The following is a 21,016-nucleotide window of genomic DNA, read 5'->3' as shown; positions in this document are numbered from 1 at the left end:
TATGGGACTGGAAGTTGCATCTACTGGCTGTAAAATCAGGTGCGTATTTCAGGGGACATGACTCCTTCCCTGCCCTATTCTGGATGCAGAACCTAGCTCCTAAGCTTGGCAGGAGCAGAGCTTCTGAAGAGCTACTCTCCTGTGAAATGTAGCAGCTCTGCATATTTAATTCTCTGATTTTCCAAGCCTACAGTTATCAAAAAGTTTTGGGTGATAACCTGTCTGCACCATAGCTCTCTAATGGGGAGGCAGACTATCTTTCATAAAGACTAGCTTCTCTTCTAACTCAAGACAGTCATTGTAAAAATTGCTTCTTACAGTAAACATGATTTCAGACTCTGAACAGGAAACATAGATACATGTTTGTTTTTAATCTCTCACATTTCTATTCACACAGTCTCCTGGACTCTACACAATCTGTTAAACTTGATCAGCAAATAGTCAAGTTTGCACTTCCCCTGCTCATGTTTTGCACTTGTATGTATGTGAAAAAGCAACCCATCTACCTTGCCACTTATACTTTACTTTCTGATGCTGTTCACTTTGCCTGAGAAGCATATGACAGATAGTGCACTTTGGTTATGGAAGATGTATCCAATCCTGTGCTCAGTGTGCAGCTTCATTTACTTCATAATTTTTCTGAAATTGCTATCAGAAATACTGTAGTTTTGAAAGGGCCCAGGAGTACCTGTATGTATTGGTACCAAACAGTCACTGTTTACTGTCACTGGCCTGCTTGTTTCCATTGCCCTATTGGGCCACGTTGTTCCCAAAAGTCAACCCCACATCTCCTCTTGCAGTACACTGTGGAACATATGAAAAAAGACAGCATGTCACATTTAAAAGAATAAGCTATTGTAAAAAATGTGAAAAATAAAATGTGTGATGCAGTTTCTGGCAAACAAAACAACTTAAAACTTCCCCTTCCCCCAAAAAACCAACAGAACTGTGATATCAGCTAATTAAATTATTTTACCTATGAACAAAAGAAACCACAAAAAAGCAAAAAGGAACAAAGCCACACTGGGCCTAAATCATGCAGTGGGATTACTCAAATGGTAAAACTAATATATGCCTAATCAATCGGAGGGCCAAAATTTGGATCCCTGATAGATAAGCTAGCATTTCCTCAGAATTTGGATCAAAGATCTCTGTCAGTCTGTTACAGAGATAAAGGCTTTAAAAAAATCTCCAGTTGTGAAGGGTCTGGGTTTGTTATTATACAGAATAGCAAAAGCTTTTCACAGAATTCAATAGACTTTTTTGATCCAGGGATTTGGTTTGAGCTGTCTGATTTTAGCTCAAGAAATCAGAGATCTGAACAAGTATTGGAGACGTAGTCGTGTTAGTCTGTAGCTTCCAGAACAAAAAGAAGTCCTGTGGCACCTTATAGACTAACAGATATTTTGGAGCGTGAGCTTTCGTGGGCAAAGACCCACTTCATTCAGATTTTAACAGTTCTCTTCTGTTGTTAGTTTGTGCATCATTTCAATAGGTTACTTCCCTTAAGAGGACGCCTGCCTGAGAGCCGGGTGGGGAGAGAAATGTGATACAAATATTTGTTCGTAAAGAATGAGAAATTCTATTGTTATTACTCTCCCCGCTCCCCTTTCCAGCACCCCAACCTCAAAGGACTGAAATAAAATGAAGCTCGTGTCCCTTTAACGCTGGCTCTTGACCACGTGTCAGGGGAAGGCTTGGAATTCCGAGTATCCAATGGAGAACGTTCCCTGGGTGTTGCGCGTTCGGATCCCAGGACTCTGGCCTAAGCGCTCGTGCCGCTGGGGGGAGCTGTCAGTGCCCCTTGGAAACGGCTTCCTTCGTTCTTCTTTAGTCATATGACTGGCTGTGTCCATCGCTGGGAGCTGGGGCGCTGAGCCAGCCGTAGCAGCAGTTCCCGCCCGCGTCCAATGCTGGGCGGCCGCGCTGCAGTGGGGATGCCGCCCCGCCGCTCAGTCCCTGTCTAGCCCGCTGAGCTGCTGTGCGTGCGCTATCCACTGGGGCTCGTGCGAGCACGGGCGGCGGCAGCATGGCTCCTACTCTGCTCCAGAAGCTGTTCAACAAAAGGGGTGGCAGCTCCACTTCTCCCCCCAGCAGGGCTCTGAAGGAAGAACCTGCTTTCAGGTGAGAAGCTGTTGCTTTCATGCTAGGGGTATTACGAACAGGACATTAGCCAGCGGAGGCGGGAGGGGGGAAGCACTGAAAGTCAAGAAAGCAAAGATCAGCGAGGGGGCATCTGCAGGAACGAAGAAGGGGTGTGTACGTTTCCCCGGAGCCGGAGTGCGCGCATACCCACCCCAGCTCTAGGTTGCTTCTCATCAGCCTGGTAGAGATTTGTTGACATTCACGCGGTGCTGTGGGACCGAAAAGCGCGTTAAGTGTTTGGTATTATTCTTCTTTTAAGAGTTTTCTTCAGTACTCTTGTTTTAGAGCCAGAGGGAGAGTTAGTGTGTCTGCTGGGGAGGATTCTGTAGTTCTAGATTGGCCTCTGAACTAAGAGGTTTGGGGAAATGTCTGAAATTTCTACTAGTCCAGTTACTTAAATATATTCGGGAGCTCTTTTTCATTACCAGGCTTCTGTGCAAAAGTCGTTTTGTTAATCATTATGCCAGGCTTGTCTGGGGTCAGCTGTTTTTCAGGGTCTTACATTGGGTGAACCAACTTTAACTGTGATGGATTCTATTTCTGGGGTGTGGAATGGATCATACATAATTGGGATATCTGTCTCAGACCATCTTTCCTTACTGTGAAAGGAAGTCTCTAACCTTTATTCTGTGGATTTTTCATTGTAATCCACATCACTCATAACATCCTAATCTTCAGGTTTCTAGGGTGGTTCTCAGTCTTTTAGGATTACATCAAAATCTTCTGACTTTTCAGCCTGTTAAAACTGCTGTCGGTAGTATGACCACAGGTGTTGCAACTATCAATATACTGAATAGTTTTACTACCACTAGACTTTCTAGTCTTAAATTATTGAGTTTTACTATGGACCAGATTATTAAAAATTGGGAGTAAAATGTTAAACAAAGTGCCTTGATGTCACTTCCCTCCTGCCCCTAAATAGTACAGAAAAACCTGTGCTGAAGAATAGTGGCGGCAGAGAAGTAAGTGACTATAATTGTACCTATTAGTTGCTTTCTTCTGCCTCTTTTTCTTTTATGTCTCAGCCATTTTGTCTGGATTTCAAAGCTCCTCATATGCATAAATTGTTATAATTTTTAATACCAGACTTTAAGTAAAATAGTGCAGAAAACATTATGCCTGCCCTTTTCTTAGTGTGTACCTCTTATTACTTGGGTACATTGAATTAAAATATTTTCTCTTTTAATTTTAAATTTAAAAATGGGTTGAAATGTCATACTGGTGACTCAGGGTTTCATCTCTTTTGTTATCTCTAATTCTGTGGAAGATCTGGGAGCTATATGCCTTTCACCACTTTAGGTGCTAATGATTTAATGAACTTTTGCACATGAAATGTGTAGGGATTCCTTTAGAGGTCTGCCTGGATGTGGAATTGTGATTTTATTATGGCTTTTAAAAAAATCCTTCAGGGACTGTATTTTAAGCAAGTTACATGACAAGGCTCCAGATTCCTTTTCTACCTATACCTTCCCTGGTCACAAGACCACAGTAATCCTGGAAAGCAAAATAAATGGCATTACATGTATGTCCAGCCAAACCTTCATGACTAGCTTGGTCTTGTGAGTAGATATCATATAGAAATAGATAAGATTCCTGACTTTCACTTCCTGAAATGCTAAGAATGCTGTGGGGAATGAGACCAGAAGTAAAAACAAACACACAAAAAAGACACTATTCAACAAGTGACTTAGTGCAATCATAGAGGATCACCGGAACCCTTTTGATTTCAGATGTGTTCTGCGTAGATCAAATATCTGCTTGAAACATTTTGTAGGACCGGAGCCAGCATTGGGTAATGTCAGATATGGATTATATATTTGATTGTTGTAAATGTGATGGGTCACTGGGAATCTAATATTATTGCCACGTTATTTCTAGAGTGTTGCTACTGGATTGGGAAGACTTCAGATTGTCAGGCCCAGAATTCATTGTTCCTTTAATTCATAATGCAGAAAAGCCATGTGGTACTGGGGGGCATGGAGAAGGTCTGAGAGAATGAAAGCATAGGTTATGTACTTAGAATGCTTGTCAATTAAAAAAAAAAAAAGCCTGTCTTATGTATATTCTTTTGGGCAAGAGGCACAGAAGCAGATCAAGGTGCAAACCTATTTGTAGGATTTAATTTTAATGAAATGTCTCCACCTGAATCTCCTGCAAAGATCTGGGATTTGGTGGTTTCTAGCTCAACATGATTCTACAGAAAGTCTATTTGGAAAGCACTTTGTACTAATGGGGATATGTGGCTGAAACTGGTGGGGAGAGAAGAGGGTGTGTATTTTACCTCTCTCCTGTCTCTAACCCTTACCTTGCTCTGTCTGCCTTTACTGCCTCTTCTGTACTCTTAAGCAGATGAGGTGAAATTTATAACAATATTTGTAAATTTCACCTTTTCCCACAGGATTTCAGCCATGAAACTGACTAGTGTCTTGTTACCTTCCTCCTGATACTGTTTGTGGCAGTGAATGCAGTGTTTTTAACCTGCCTTGTGGGCTAGTGACATATGTGCACAGCATTTGGTGAAAGGCCCTCAGAGACCAAATGCAGGCTCTGGAGACTCAAGTGGCTGAATTGGAGGAACTCAGGGAGATAGAGGAGTACACACATGAGACTTTCCAGGATGAAAGCCTGTGCTCTATTAAGGAGACTGAAGGTCTCAAGAAGGCGAACATCATGCTGGAGCAGAGGGAAATGATGCCATAACTGGGACCCTCCATATCAATGATGTCATGGTATTATGTCATCCCCTTGCAGTAAGGTTGCTTCTCTGGAGGAGGGTCCGCTTGGAATTAGGAGCATGTAAGTAGTAATACTGGGACATTTGATTATGAGAAATATAGGTTCCTAATGAGAATTGAATGATGAATTGCCGGCTGGGTGCAAAGGTTGCAGGCCTTTCAGACTTCTAGACAGGCTTACATGCAGTGTTGGGGAGGAGTCTCTGAGTACATGTAGATATGCATGACATCAGGGAAAAGAGGAGCGAGGTCCTGGAGGGCAAATTTAGACTGCTGGGTAAGAGACTTAAAACCCAAGATCTCCTGGTAGCATTCTCTGAAATGCTTCTGGTCTAACATGCAGGGCCAGTGTGACAGGCAGTACTGCAGAGTCTCTCTGTGTGAATCAAACAGTGGTGTGCAGAGGAAGAGCTTAGGAACTGGGGGACCTTTGGGAAAGAAGGAGCTTACACAGTTTTATGTGGAGATGGTCAAACCACACTTCACTTTCCACATGTAGCTCTTTTAGAGTTAAAGTGTCATTGATAGGTCCCTCTCCCCATCTCCCATTTCCATCTACCTTGACGGAATGAGATGGGTAGCATGGGGCTTTTTCCAGAGACCTCTGATGCCTACTGAGAGTGGATGGGGCACAATTTAAAGGTTAGCCTCCTCTAACAGCTTGAGTCACAGACACCCAGTTCCCCCCTTCAATCAGCAGTCCTTCCTTGCAGGTCTTAGGTATCTGCGACTGCCTCTCTGCACAGCGAACCCCTGTAACTGCAGGGAGTCGCTGCTGCTCTAGCTCCACAGGGAGAGGAATCGCTCTTCCTGCAGTTCTCAGCTGTTTCCGTTTGCTTCTCCCCACAGCAGGGAGGGGGCCCAGAGACACTATGTGACTGAGCAGGGCCAGCAAACCTTGGCAAAAATCAGGGAGGCACATGATTCCATGCGCCCTGAGATTGCCCTCCTTACCGGGCTGAAGCCTGAGCTCCTGCAGGTACTGTCCACAGGACTGAAGCTGCAGCATGTGCATTCCAGCTCTTGATCTTCTGAAGACTATTAGATGCAGCTCAGACAGTTAGTTAACTTGGCCACCCCTGCAAAATAGAGCCAGATTGCTGCATGTAAAATTAAAAAGATCAGCTAAGAGTCAATCGGCGTGGAGGAGCATATGGTTCAGACAAAACACATCCCTTAGGGGAGGATTTATTAAAGGGAATACTCCATATCATGGTTACCCAAATGCCCCCCTGGGGGGGCATGAAGAAATTCCAGGGGGGCTGTGAGGCAACCCAGCCCCCCCATCATTGCCCCCACCCAAAGAAAGAGCCAGCCTTTGCTTCCAGCTCTTAGCCCCTGCCATTTTACGTGGGTGACGTGAAGCAGCCGCTAAAAAAGCAGGCAGCTGATGAAGACCCACATGCAAAGGTCAGTGAGTGTTGGTTGGGGCAGGGGGAGGATAGAGGGCTGGGGGTGTCTGGCGCGGGGATGGGGATGGTGTAAGAGCAGGGGGCTGGTGGTGCCTGGCTTTGTGGGAAGGGAGGGGCTTGGGCGAGCAGCTCATGGGGCTTGTGGGGCTTGGGCGGATGGCCAGCTTGCAGGATTCATCGGGCTTGGGCAGCTGGCCCTGGCATTGCAGGGCTCAGGCTGGCAGGTGGGTGGCTGGCTCCGGTAGTGCAGGGCTTGGGTGGCTCAGGCTGGCAGGCGGGTGGCTGGCCCAGGCAGCATGGGACTTGAGCAGGCAACTTGGGTGGCTGGCCCGCAGCTGGTGGGTGAGTGGATGGCTGGCCCCAGTGATGTGGGGCTCGGGCAGGTGGCTCTGTTGGCGCAGGTCTCAGGTGAGTGGGGCAGCTGGCATAGGGCTCAGGCATCTGGCCAGCTGGGGCTGCACCAGGCACCCGCAAGGGGCCAAGGAAACCTATTTGTGCTTATTTTTAACTTCAAATAAATAACATTTTTATATCAAGCTTTTGTGTTTATTGTAAATTACGAATTGTATTTTTTGTTAAAAGAGGGGTTGGATGATGGTAAAGAAGAGGTGGGGGGGCATGAAGGTTTCTCAAAAATCAAAAGTGGGGGCATGATGCCAAAAAGTTTGGGAACCATGGCTCTATATCTTGTTAAAGAGAAGAGTGCAGAAGTTGGTATAGGTAGGAAGTGATGAGAAAGTCAAATGAGAGAGAGTCTTCTTCAATTACATTATATGAAAGTGACACACTTCATGAGCGTGTGTGTACAAATGTTAAAACTCTAAATGCTAAGGTGGTTGAACTTGAGTGCCTGGTATTGAATTAAGATATTTCGTATAATAGGTATCATAGAAACTTGGTGGCATGATGATGATTATTAGGACAGGGAAATACAAAGGTATAAAATATACAGGCATGCCAGAGCAGGTTGAACTGTGGGGTGGAACTGGGGATAGGGGGTTTGGCATTATACGTGAAAGGAGGCACAGAGTCAAATATAATAAAAATCTGAAATTTATCATACAGTATCATAGAATCTCTATGAACTGAAATTCTGTGTTTGAGTAATAAGAGTAGAGCAGGTGGACTATACTACTGGCGGGATGTGGGGATGGTGATAGAGAAGGCGAAAGAATTCTTGGTATCAGTCTTTATGGCGGAGGATATGTGGGAGATCCCACATGCAAGCGACCCTTTTTGGGTGATAAATATTCATCCAACAATTCTCAAGGAACTCAGTTATGGAATTTCAGAACTACAAAAGGTTGTATTTAACTTGTCACTTGCCTCTGTTCCAGATAACTGGCATATACCTAATATATTACTTCCCCCCACCCCCCAAGTCTTCAGTGGCAATCTTAGCAATTACAGGCGAGTCAGCCTTACTTCAGTATCAAACAGATTTACTGAAATTTTAGTAAAAAACAGAAATATAAATGAACGTGATTTGTTGGGGAAAAGCATTAGTGAGGCATATTTCCCTTACCTAATCTATGAAAATTAATGGAGAGAGTCAACAAACGTGGAGAAGGGTGATCCAGCAGTTATAGTGTGCTTGGATTTTCAGAAAGTCTTTGATAAGGTCTTCAGCAAAGAGCTTTAAGCAAAGTAAAGAGTCATGGGATAAGAAAGAGAGTTCTTTTCTGGCTTGGTAACTTTAAGAAATAGAAAATAAAGGGTAGAAATAAGTTTTCACAATAGAGAGAGGCAAATAGCGGAGTCCAGTGTTCCCTTTAACTTTTCCCAACCCTGAGCGAAATGGATTTTCTTATGTGCTCCATTGTGGAGGTGATGTGCGACATTGAGATGTGTGACCTTCATGGTGCACATAACAAAATTCATGTAGCAAGCCTGGGGCCAGAGGGTTCTGATTGTGGCAGGAGGCTCTTGGGTGGTGCTGGAGTCTTAGTGCTGGGATTGATGATTGATGTGCAAGTGCTCTGGCGTGGGCCTGGGAATTAAGGGTTTGGAGTGTGGGAGGTGTGTGTGGATCAGTCGGGGGGTCCAGGTTTGGGGCAGGGCTCTGGGTTGCAGTGCAGGACGGGGATATAGGCTATGGGCTGGGGATATGAGCTTTGGGTGGGACTGGAGATGAGTATTTTGGGTGCAGGAGGGTGCTCAGGGCTGGCAGGATTCAAAGTGGGACAGGGAGTTGGAGCTCAGATTTACCTGGGCTTCCTGCTGGGAATGGTGAAGAGGGAATCTCTTACCTTGGTCGTGGTAGCTTCATGCTGGGGCCCACAGGGAGGAGCACCTCTCCCTCCCCACTGCAGGCCTGAACCACTGTGTGGGTCTTAATAGGGACTTGCGCAGCTTGTAGGGGGTGGGGAGGGAGAATCTGTACTGGGACCAGTGCTGTTCAACATATTCATAAAGAATCTGAAAAAGGGATAAACAGTGAGATGGAAGAGTTTGAAGATAATACAAAATTATTCAAAGTAGTTAGGTTCAAAGCTGATAGTGTAGACTTAAAAAAGGATCTCACAAACTTTGGTGTCTGGGCATGAAAGTGGCAGATGAAATTCACAGAATCACAGGGCTGGAAGGGACTTCAGGAAGTCATCTAGTCCAGCCCATTGCTTCAAGCAGGATCAACCCCCCACTAAGTCATCCCAGCCAGGACTTTGTCCAGCTGGAACTTAAAAACCTCAAGGGATGGAGAATCCACCACCTCTCTAGGCAACTCATTCCAATGCTTCACCACCCTCCTGGTGAAGTAGTTTTTCCTAATATCTAACCTACACCTCTCCCTCTTCAACTTCAGACCATTACTTCTTGTTCTGCCATCTGACACCACCAAATTCAGTGTTAACAAATGCAAAGTAGTGCACGTTGGAAAATATAATCCCAACTATACGTACAAAATGGTGGGGGGCTCAGTTAGCTATGACCATTCAAAAGGGAGCTCAGCGTTACTGTGGATAGTTCTTTGACAATATCTGCTCAATGTGCAGTGACAGTCAAAAAAGCTAACAATATTAGTACCCATTGGGGAACAGAGAGCAAACAAGACAGAAAATATTGTAATGCCACTTATAAGTTCATGGTATGCCCACGCCTTGAATACTGTGTGCATTTCTGGTCATGCCATCTCAAAAAGATATGCAGGTTGAATCACTCTAGTCCAGCACATTCTTGTCTGGCAACATTCATAATCCAGCATGATTTTAGTTAGCCGAATGCCCACTTATCACAGATGTGGCCGAGTTTTCCGTGGTCCCATAAAGTTTGTTTCCAGCCACCAGTCCTGTCTCCCAGTGTTCTGTGCTGTTATTTCTCTGTAATTTACCCCTAAAAATCTTCTAAGAGCCCAGTAAGAGCTGGAAGAGTTGGTAATGCTGCTAAATAGTATTGACCTTCTGGGGGTCTGAAGAATCCTCTGGTTTGACACTGGTCTGGTCCCAAGAGTGCTGAAATAGAGAGGTACCACCCCTATTAGGACTGGAAAAGTACTGAGAGAGGTGGTAAAAATAATTAAGGGTATGGAAAAGTTTCTAAATGAAGAAAATTTAAAAAGAATGGAAACTCTTAGAAAAGAGTAACTTAAGCGGGGGGGTGATAGAGAGCTCTAAAAATCATGAATGATGTGGAGAAAGTGAATGTGGAAGCATTATTTCCCCTTCAAATAACACAAGAACCAAGGGTCCCTCAATGAAATGAATAGAGAGAAGATTTAAACAAAAGAAATACGTCTTTCCACAACATACCGTCATCCTGTGCAACTCATTGCCTCTGGGCAATGTGAAGGGCAGAACTATAACTGGGTTCAAAGGAGAATTACATAAGTCCATCAATGGCTATTAGTTAGGATGGTCAGGGATATAATCTCAGGGTCTGGATATTCCTAAACCTCTGACCCTTAGAAGCCGGGATTGTACAATGCTGGTTAGTTCACTCAATAAATTTCCTTGTTCTGTTCTTTCCCGTTAAAGCATTTGGCACCAGCCACTGTTGGAAGACATCTGGTCTAGGCGAATCATTGATCTGACCACATATGGTCATTCTTACATTCTAAATTGTCAGTCTGCAACTTGGCAAAACATTACTGTATGAATCACATTTTTGAAAATTATCTTTGAACCTATAAAGGTGAGAAATATTTGTGGTTTTTTAAATAACTGAAAATTTAAATTCTGAAGAAAATGAAACATCCTTGTTGTTTCACGTGAAAAGTTAGTCATCTATCAGTAGGGTAACAAGAATTTCTGAAGCCTGTTTAATTTCCATCATTTAGCAGTGTTCAGAGGAAAACACACTCTGTATAACATTAAAAATAAGACCATCTTCATAACTTAAAAAAAAAAAGTATATCTGCTACTTTCAGCTGAGAAGCTTTTGATGGCTGTAGTTCAGTGAGGGGCAACTTAAGCTAGTGAGTGGCCATGCTTCATCTCAGTGGGCTGCAAGGTCATCCTAATCAAGGCCACCTTTTGGGATAGGGTAGCTTTGCTAAGCGTGCCTGAGTACCTAGAATTTGTGGGTTGTGCCAATTGACTGTGAGAGCCACATACTCTGCAAAATGAAGAGCTGCTACAGCTCAATGTTGTTTGCAGTCAGCACACATCTCACTTTACATGCCCTTGCCTTAATAATAGTGGTAAGGAAAAAGAACTACAAAGATGGAAAGCAGTGGAGTCTGGCACCCTTGCGCATGGTCAATGATAAAATGTCTTGCTGGACACACACAAAACTTAGATGGGCTGCAGGTAACTTTCTCAGAAATCTTGATCTTAGGCGTGTGAGAGAAAACATGCTTCAAAACCCTTACTACAGGCTCTTACTGCACTTCAAAGAATGAGCTACTAGAGGTTATGGGAAGCTCTGATATCCATGAGCTCAGCAGAAAGTCCATTAAGAAAGCCAGAAATGCAGATTGAGGGTAATACAGTAAGGGAGCTTCCTACCATAATTTAACCCGTTCAGCGAGATGCTCATGTATTTCAACTACAGTAACCCTTGATTTTATGGACTAATGTCCGTTTAAACCTGAAAGTCACTAAATAGAGGGTTTACTGCCCCCTCTCCCCCCAGTTCTCTGCCAGTTCCTCCCCTCAACCAAAAAAAAGTCTGTGTCTCTCAGCCACTGGAGCCAGAACTGTTGCTGTGGCTGGAGGCTTTGCTGTGGTTGGGAGCCCTGCTGTGGCAGCAGGAGGAGTCACTGTGGCTGGGAGCTCCACTGCAGCTGGAGGCTCTGCCGTGGCCAGGAGCCCCGCCGTGGCCGGGAGTCCCACTGTAGCTGGAGGCTCTGCCATGGCTGGGAGCTCCTCTGCAACAGCAGCAAGAGCCACCGCGGCTGGGAGCCCCATGCGGTTGAAGGCTCTGTCAGCGCCTGGAGGAGGCATCTCCACCACCAAAGCCACCCCACGCTCCTCCCACCAGGGTGGGGTACATATGCTAATACTGTCTGCCCACCTATGCAGGACAGTCCTGGTGGGAGAAGCGTGGGGTGGCTCCGCCAAGTGGAAACAACAGACCATCCAGCTGTGGCAGCCATAAGTCACCCTATGTACTTTTCTGGTGTGTGTGGGGGTGGATTTAGGATTTTACAGGCCCCAGTTCAGAGGACTTTGGGAGCAACGGATGGCAGACAAACATTGTTGATCCTGAAGCCCACTAAATTGTGGCCCATAAAATTGAGGGTTTACTTTAATTATGCAAGTGAAACATTTGTGTGTGGGAGGGTAGCGACTCTAGAGAAATGAATGACTGGTTTTGGATAAATTGATCATGTTTTACATTTCATGACAATGGTAATCCTGTTCTGGCTCTAAACCAGATTTCATATTAATGGTGTTCTGCATCCTCCAACTCTAGAGAGTGAATCTGTCTACAGAAAGCTGAGGGCTACAGTTGTGTAAAAATTCTGAGAGAGGGAAACAAGTGTGAAGGTAACAGTTTACACAACACATCAGAATGTGTAAAGCAAAATAAAGCAGATTGTTTGGATTACATTTAGGTTGGTAAGTGTGTGGTCTCAGCTTCATGACTTCTGTAAGATCTCGTTGTTGGGGAATTGAGCGAAAGGGTGTTGTAAAAGAGGATATACTGTAGTTTCATTTAATATGCATGCTGTAAAAGATGAGATCATGGTGTTTCAGCTGGGTTTGAAACTGGCAAACAGGCCACTACTTAAGATTTAAATATTCACTGGCGCTTCTAGTGTCCATTATGGAATGAATGCTGTATTTTAACTGTGCAGGGTCCTTAGTTGGTAATCGTTTGTTAGGTTGGGTGTATGATATCATCCACTTGGCAGTTGAAACAAGTGATTCCTTTGGTCCCATTTGTTAAGCAGTACTTCACAGGACTTTATTGCAAGCCTGGCAGCATTCCACTCTTCTTAAAAGGAAAGAACCAGTAGTGAGGTTTGTTGAGTTTACCTGTATGTTTTGTTTTGTTTGCTTGCTGTTTAATTCTGTAGATTCCTATAATCTCACTGGGTTTCACCTGGACTACTTGCTGTTTGTAGATATCCTGATTCCAATAGTAGCCAGAAATTCCACTAAGTAACTGAACAAATATATTTAAAAAAAATCTGGCCCTAAATCCCTAAAAAGGTTTAAGTATAACTTCTGAAGAGACCACTCTTGGTAGCAATTTTGAAGGGTGAGCCAAAACTCAAGGCCAAACTATCCAGGTGGGAGCAATGAGAACTAGGTGAGGAGACTTTCTAGGTGGTGGTCTCTTACTGACAGGTTTTGTTCTGTACTTCACCATTCTGTCCCCAGTAATGGCAGCTGCAGAGTATTTCATTCAGTTCATGGAAATGATTGCAAACAATTCCACTCATGAAAATAGCTTAATAAGGAAACGGTGGAGAGTAAGGCACTTTTGAGAGAGAAATTGCGTTCCCATCTCTTTAAGACTCTTGATTTCCTTCCCACCCTCTTCATAACTGTTGGTCTTAATAGTAAAAAATATTCCGCAGCGAATGGTGTAACAGAGAAGAAAACGAGAAATAGAACTTTCAAACTTGAGACAAATACCCATAGTTCACTCTAATACCCATTATTTCTTAATGCCCATTAGTTCACTTGCAGGTACAAATTACTGTTGTTGCTTTATCCATCCTGTTTTTTAAAGGTAAAACAAAACACTGGATGAAACATAGATTTTGATCTGTACCTACAGTTCGTTCCAGTGGTGTAAAGGAACAATACTGTATTTGTATTAAAATGAGGTGTTGGCATGTCTGCTAGATATTTGAATACAACAGTGGCTTTTTTTATTTTGCATTAGTGAAATATTAAAATAACAATGATGTGAAACAGAGATTTGGCCAGCTGTCCTGACAAATTTTTAGTTGGCAAGAAGTAAGAATTTGAGAATTTTAACTCTAGCTATACTGCAGTCCCTTCTTTACTACAGTCAAAAAAGAGTTGCCAATGTTCAACACTTGTCCATTTAACCATACATTTCTTGGCAGCCTTTAGAAAAAAAAATCTTAAAACAGCAATGTGTTTTCCACATTTGAAGAGTAGACCTCTACATTTTAAGGTAGCCACCAGTCTTTAGATGTAGTTAGCCTTGCACGTGTTTATGCAGGCAAGTTCAATGAATTCCAAAATACTGACTAGCTTCTTAGGTTGCACCAACCTTTTGGCATCTGAGTGTAAGATAATTTTTATTACACTGTATTTATAAAACTTTTTATTGCTTAAACTCTCAATAGCTTGCATATTGTGAAACAAGATCACATACCTGGCTATGTGTATTGCACACTTGGACTTTTATAAAATTTGTTTCTTTTAAACGTTCATAGGTAATATTCTAAGCCGGGGTAGCCAACCAGTTAGGGAGGAAGAGCCACGGATAGAGTGCAAAGTGCAAAATTATGTATTTATTTATTTATTTTTATCTATTTATATGTCTCTGTATCTATCAGGATATAATATATGCTTATCTATATCGATAGATATATTTAAAAAATATAATACATGGCTCAGTGCCCTCCCCCAGAACCAGGCCTCCCCTCCCCCCTACTCTAATTCGATGCTTGCAACTCACCAGAGCCATCAAGCACTTCTCCCACCAAGCACTGGGGCACACGCACAGGGCAGTGGACAACACTCTCGGCGCATGGCTCTGAGGAGGAGCCACATTTAATGGCTCAGTGAGTCACTTGTGGCTTAAGAGGTGTGGGTTGGCCGTCCCTGTCCTAAGCCTTTATTTAAAGCAGAATTGAAATCCATGTATTTTGCAACTTGGTGTCTGAATTTAGTCAGGGCACATGTCATTTTGAGCAAAGTGGACCTAAATTCAGCAGTCAACGTTGTGGTTTCTTCTACAATCCAAAAAGCCTCTAGCAACTGAGTTTAGGGTGATGTAGCAGAAGAGCCCTAATGCTTTGTCCTAGAACTAATTAAAGTTTTTCAGTATTTTTACAGAATATTTCATCAGTATCCTTCCTTACAAGAAAGGGTTAAAGAAAGTGTTCTGTGCAAAACAGGCAAACTGTCCTAAAACCAACAAGAGGAACAATGCATGTCTCTGGCTAAAACTAGAGAAAATTCTGGTTTTGACGCTACATCCGTCTGCAGTTATCGCCTCACTCATCTGCTCGAGGATTTCCTGGTATTCATCTCCTTGTTGGCTATCTTTGTGCTGAGGGAATGGAGAGAGGGTTGTTGCTGGGTTTCTTTTGTCTGAATCTCCCTCTCTCTCTCTCAGTGATTGGTTTTTTCAAATGGGTATGTACATCCTCCCTCGTATGTTGCAAAATAAACAGTAAATGTTCAAGAGCATTAAACAGAGAAGAGAGAGCAACAGGGAGTGGATCACTTGTTGAATACCTGTTTTGCTCATTCCCTCTGGGGACACCTGGCATTGGCCACTGTCAGAAGACAGGATGCTGAGCTAGATGGACCTTTGATCTGACGCAGTATGGCTGTTACATAACATAGGTTGTACATATGAGGGTCAAAGACCAGGAAAGAATAAGCAAGCCCATGTTCCAGGCTGTCAGCTGCATGATGTTGTGAAGGGGTTTCTGCTGACCTTAGGTTCTGAAATCTTCTCTTATATATTTTAGAGTGATCGTGTCTACACTAACACCCCCCCTTTCAAAAGGGGGCTGCTAATGAGACACTTCAGGATATGCTAATGAGATGCTGCAGTGAATATCCAGCGCCTCGTTAGCACAGTGGTGGCTGTGGCACTTTGAAAATGTCGCTTTTGATCGTGTGCAGCTCATCTACTCAGGGTCCTTTTTCAAAGGACCCTGCAGATGTCAAAATCCCCTTATTCCTGTAGCCAAACAGGAATAAGGGGATTTCGATGTTTGCAGGGTCCTTGTGGAAAGGAACCCCATGTAGATGAGCCACACGCGATCAAAAGTGGCACTTTCCAAGTGCCGCAGTGGCCATCATGCTAATGAGGAACTGCATATTCATTGCAGTGCCTCATTAGCATAGCCCAAAGTGTCTCATTAGCATCCCCCTTTCAAAGGGGCGGGGGCTAGTGTAGCTGTAGCTAGTGTGTCTGAGATCCATCTGTTTGTTCTTTTATGAGTCCATTTGTTCAAGAACTCCTAAACCATAAGAGCTAGGACCACCAAATTTGGTATGCTGCTTCCTCTTACCCTAACTTCAACCAGGGTTTGGTTGTTCCCAGAAGATGGGAAATGCCAGGAATGGGGCTCTCTTCCACAGTGGGTTTTATTTTATTTTTTTTTGTGCTGGTACTTGCTGGTATTGAGTACTGGTAACTTTCGCAGCCCCAGCCATGGGATTGGCTGAGGTGGGGAGCAAGGAGCGACCGAGTGCCAGATCCTCTTTCGGAAAACAAAACAAAACAAAAAACAAAAAAGTACTGATCTTCCATGACATGGAAAGGGAGGGGGCAGAGTGAGGAGAGATGTGAATGGGAGGGGCCCAGAGAGGAGGAACGTGATATTGAAAGTGGCTGGTAGGAGCAGCTGCAGCACTGAGAGTGGCCAGCAGGGGTGGGGCTCTGCTATTTTGCCTACCCCCAAAGACCTGGTAAGTAGCTCCCCTACCCCAAATCTGGAATCTGTCTCCACCATGGAGAACCTACAGGTCATGGAGGGAGGGCTGTTGTGGCGGGGAGGAGCACCCTGGAGCTTGGCCCCACTCTTCCGACAGCCTGCGTCGTGGGGGGGGCAGTGGAGGGAGCACAGCCCCTGGAGCTTGGTTCCCCCTCCCTGACAGCCTGCAGGTGATGGAGGGGACAATGGAGCGGGAGCAGCCTTGAGAGCCTGGCACCTCATCCCTCAGGCTGCAGGTCACTGGGGTTGAGGGGGTACACTGGAGGCCAGGGCAGCCTCAGCACCTCGCCTCCAACTCTGCAGGCTGCTGGGGGTAGCCCTGAGAACTTGGCCTCCTTCCCCTCCAACAGCCTGCAGGCCGTGGTGTGGAGGGGCACTGCAAGCCAGGGGCAGGCTCCAGAGTCCGACCAGCTCTCGGAGTGTCCCCACAAATAGGCTGCAAGAAGGAGGGGGCAGCTGGAGGCCAGAGCCAGCCTGCAGCTGCCACTGCCCCTACAGCAGGCTGGAAGGGTACTGTCCTCAGTAACTACCGCAGCCCTCACAGAACAGCTGGTGGCCCAGGGACCAACACCAGGCTGGGGCTGCCCCCAGAATGCTGTACCTCCTCCCCTAACAGGCTGTAGGCCAGGCAGGGGTTGGCTGGAAGCTGGGTCCATCCCACTGAGTCTCAGGCCCTGCTCAACAAGCGCACAGTCCTGGCTTCTCAAAGGAACCTCTGGCTGGGGCACACAGCCCCATCCCCTGGGGAGGAGCCCCCACCAGAGCAGCACCACCCTTGCTGCCATGGACAGCCTGGGTAAGCTCCCAGCCCTCTGCCTTTAGTTTCCTCGCACCTTCCATCCCTCCGCTCTAAACCACTTTCCCCTCCGCACTCCTGAACACACACTCCAGCCTTCATTTCAGTCACTGTTTGAAAATAGTCATTGAAATGCAGCATGTGCATTTTTCATTTATTCCCCCCGCCCCCACCACCACCACCAAAAAACCCAACAATTTCAGTTAAAGACCTGAGCAACACCAGGTATGTCTGTTGGTGACCATTATTTGATTCCTTATTACTTGATTAAAAATATACCAAGAATTGGTGTAGTATAACAATACTAGATTCTCCCACTCCCCTTTTTTTGATCTTCTTCTGTATTGGCTAAATTGGCCTTCTTTAAAAGTACAATGTGTAGTTTTCCTCTTCCTATCCATTATACTTGTTACAACAACTGGTAAGACTGGTAGGTGTCTGGGCGGTAAAGTTGGCAGGGTATGAGATTTTACCACATCCTCATTTTTGGCAAAAGCAGTTGTCAGCTGTGTCTTGGCAGCATCTTTATTTAGAAGCTGCATTCTTGTAAGCTGGCCTGATCACATGATTGATTCTCTCTGGAACAAGTGACATATGACTGATGCATTGACCAAGACAGGGAGCTGACTGTATGAGGTGGAGCTCTCCTGCCGATTGGAGCATATTAAACTGAACAAATACTGCTGGCTTCAGTCAAGCTGTTGGTGTCCAGACAAATATGAAATTGGTGTTAAAGGCCAAAGGCTGGACTTGATTACCAAATATGTACTTTGACCTGTTTGTTTATTTGTTTTAAGTAAATATGCCTTTTTAATTCTAGAATGAAAACAGCTCGAAGAGGTTTTCTTTTTTAAATCTGAAAAAATACATAACATGAATTTATGATAAACTGGGAGCTAGTAGCTGATGCAAACAAGCTTCTTAACAATCTTTTAGTTGGGAGTGGATGGTCAGTAGTTTTATTTAGATAAAGGAAATTATTTCTGCTTGTATGTAACTTTTCTTTGCCCAGAAAAATATTGGGATGAAGATGGAGTTGTAATTAAACTTTTTGTCCGTCCTTGTTTTCTTTTATTCAGTATTAAGTTTCCACCAATTAAAATTACTCCGCTAAAGGCCCTTATTTTGCTATTGAAAATATATGTTTACTTTTTGAGCTGAACACAGCCATACTTGGGCTGGGTGTTCTCTATGGCAAGAAATTTCTTTATTGGGGCTATTGCTGTAAACATTCTTTGCCACTTAGCCTTGTCCAGGTTGTCCTCAGTGTCACTATTCCTGTTTTCCATGTTATGTTTGCAGATCTGTTTCGTAGCTAGCTCCCAAACTATTGAGTTCAATAGATTAGGATAAGATGCCAAAGGCAGGTCTTGAAGTTGGTGGAGTTGAAATATTGGAGTTATTTATTTACACCTTTTCTTGTTATTTATGACAACTGTGTTACATTCAGTGGGGAATGAGTTGAGGTGATCTAATTTGGAGCCTAAGAAACATTAACAGTTTGTTTTCTTTGAGGGATTGTTTTCTGGCAATCTACAGATAGTTCAAATTGCATTTAAGCAAGCGAATATTCAATATACTCTTTTTTCCTCCTGCACCAATAGTAGGCATGGTTTGTGTTAAACAAGTAGTCCCTAAAAGTGTGTATTTTAACCCTCATCTGGTACTACTTAGGTGTTTCATTTAGTAAAGTAAATTGTTTTCTGAAATTCACGTTGCTTGCCTCTTATGTAGTTCTCCTGTTTCTAATCTGGTGCGTTAAGAACTTTCTCCACAGCAAGTTCCTCATTACATTGTTACTCCTTCCCTGCTTATGTGGAAAATCTGAAGCCAAAGATAGGTAGTGTAAATCACATGCTTGCTCACCTGAATGACTAATGTAGAAAGGATCTGGTCTAACTTGTATGACATGGGTAACAATGCATCAACATTAAACAAGATGGATTATGTAGGTTCAGTGGCTTGTTCCCTGAGCTGATGTGAACACTGTCTCTGGGCTCTTTTAGGTGAATAAGTATAAGGAAAAGAATGCAGCTATATAGCATGTCACAGTTTTGCATGTGCACGGTCATGATGGGGCGAAGTGTATTTTGGGCCACGTGGTATTGATTGGTAAATGTGTGGTGGTTTTTTGTCTGAAAGTGCCACAAACAAATGGAACAGAAGGAAATCTATCTTTAGGTGACATGAAAGCTGATGTCTGTTTCCGTATTTTTATATCAATATGACAAACTACTTGGCACTACTTTCTACCTTTTAACTGGCTTCATTTATTGTATTTATCGCTTCAGTGTTAGGAGAACTACCCAGTTGTGCCTCCCCTTTTGGCAAGGAGTTTTGTGTATGTTTTGGTTTGTCTGTAGATATCTCTAGTTTGTCTCTAAAGAGTGTGGGAAAGAATATTCTACTAAAGATATGAATGAATCTACAATATCCTAAGGTAACAACACTTGGACTTTAATGGTTGGTGCAGAAATTTATATCGTATTGAACTACTTCATGATCCTGTGAGGCATTTGAGAGGTGTATTTGTTGAAATTACATTTGAATTTAATAATGCATATCCAGTACTGCCATTTTAAAAGCAATCAAAGTAAGGAACAGAGTTAGGTCTATCTAGGTTGAGAAGTAATCTACAAATAGGTGGATGACATACTGTCAAATAGTCATGTAAAAGAAATGCCTAACCTCCATTGGGAAATGGATTATAGCTGCAGGGTGGGAAGCTTTCCTGATTCACTGTTTTTATGCATGCTGTCTGGTCTCCCATAGGTTAATGTCTTATTTAGATCTTGCATTGTGGATTGAGTATCCTTCAAAAATTAGTTTGAGAATGGAAGTGGTGAGCTACTATTGAAGTGTTGGGCTGGTAAGCAGGTAATCACTTGATGCCTCCAATATGGTGGCTGTTACTGTTTATTTGGAGGCACAGGTGGGAGCTGAGTGCCAGGTGGAGACCAAAGATGCACAAACTGCCTCCAAAGAGACACGACAAGTCCCCCACAGCAGAGATGCTACCACTCCCTGTACAACCCCTTACACTCAGGAAAAGTGCATAGTGCAGAACCTGGAGCTGTATACCATCTTTACAGACCTGATCAAGGCATTTGACACCATCGACAGAGAAGCTCTGTGGATTATCTTATCAAAATTTGGCTGCCCAAGAAGATTCGTTAACCTCATACACCTGTTCCACGATGACATGACTGGCTTTATTCTTTCCAATGGAGAGTCCTCATATCTATTTGAGATATCCTTTGGCATGAAAAAAGGGTGCATGCTGGCCCCAGTGCTATTCAACCTCTTTTTCACATGTGTCCTCAGCCACGCACTTAAGGACCTGGACCATGGAGCCTACATAAAATACAGGCTTGATGGGTCACTTTACGACCTTCGTCATTTGAGTGCAAAAACCAAGATGCTAGAGAGGCTCGTCCTTGAAGCCCTTTTGGCTGACGACTGAGCGCTCATGGCACACAAGGAATCTGATCTCCAGCTCATCGTCCACAAGTTTGCTGAAATTACTCGCCTCTTTGGTTTGACCATCAGCCTAGGAAAGACCAAGGTGCTGTTTCAGCCTTGCTCCAGGATCTGCTGTTTTCCCCACTTTAAAATCTATTAAAGGAGCAGAGTTAAAAACAGTAGGCAAGTTCAAGTACCTCGGCAGCATAATAGCCAACGATGGCTCCCTCAACAAAGAAATCAATGCCAGGATCTGCCAGGCCAACCAGGCGCTAGGACGTCTGAGAACACGAGTGTTGAATCATCACAATATCCGACAGTCCACTAAACTGAAAGTGTGCAAGGCTGTAGTCCTGACCGGTTGCCTGTGTAGATGTGAAACCTGGATCTTGTACAGGACACAAGTGAAACTGCTGGAGCA

General features: G+C 44.0%; 1 protein-coding gene across 2 annotated transcripts in view; it reads left to right on the top strand.

The window, feature by feature from the left end:
- The first annotated feature begins 1,886 nt into the window (after nt 1-1,886).
- The window catches only part of FNIP2 (folliculin interacting protein 2), a 97,657-nt gene continuing 78,527 nt past the window's right edge, over nt 1,887-21,016 (top strand). For both annotated transcript variants that reach the window (XM_074993121.1, XM_074993118.1), the window contains exon 1: nt 1,887-2,124. In XM_074993121.1, the coding sequence (XP_074849222.1) occupies nt 2,030-2,124 (95 nt within the window). In that variant the 5' untranslated portion in view covers nt 1,887-2,029. The remainder of the gene's footprint in view (nt 2,125-21,016) is intronic.

The sequence above is a fragment of the Carettochelys insculpta genome, chromosome 4, assembly GCF_033958435.1.
Source record: "Carettochelys insculpta isolate YL-2023 chromosome 4, ASM3395843v1, whole genome shotgun sequence".
Taxonomy (NCBI): Eukaryota; Metazoa; Chordata; order Testudines; family Carettochelyidae; genus Carettochelys; species Carettochelys insculpta.
Note: the sequence above shows the minus strand (reverse complement) of the source record. Positions and strands in the feature narration are given on the sequence as shown.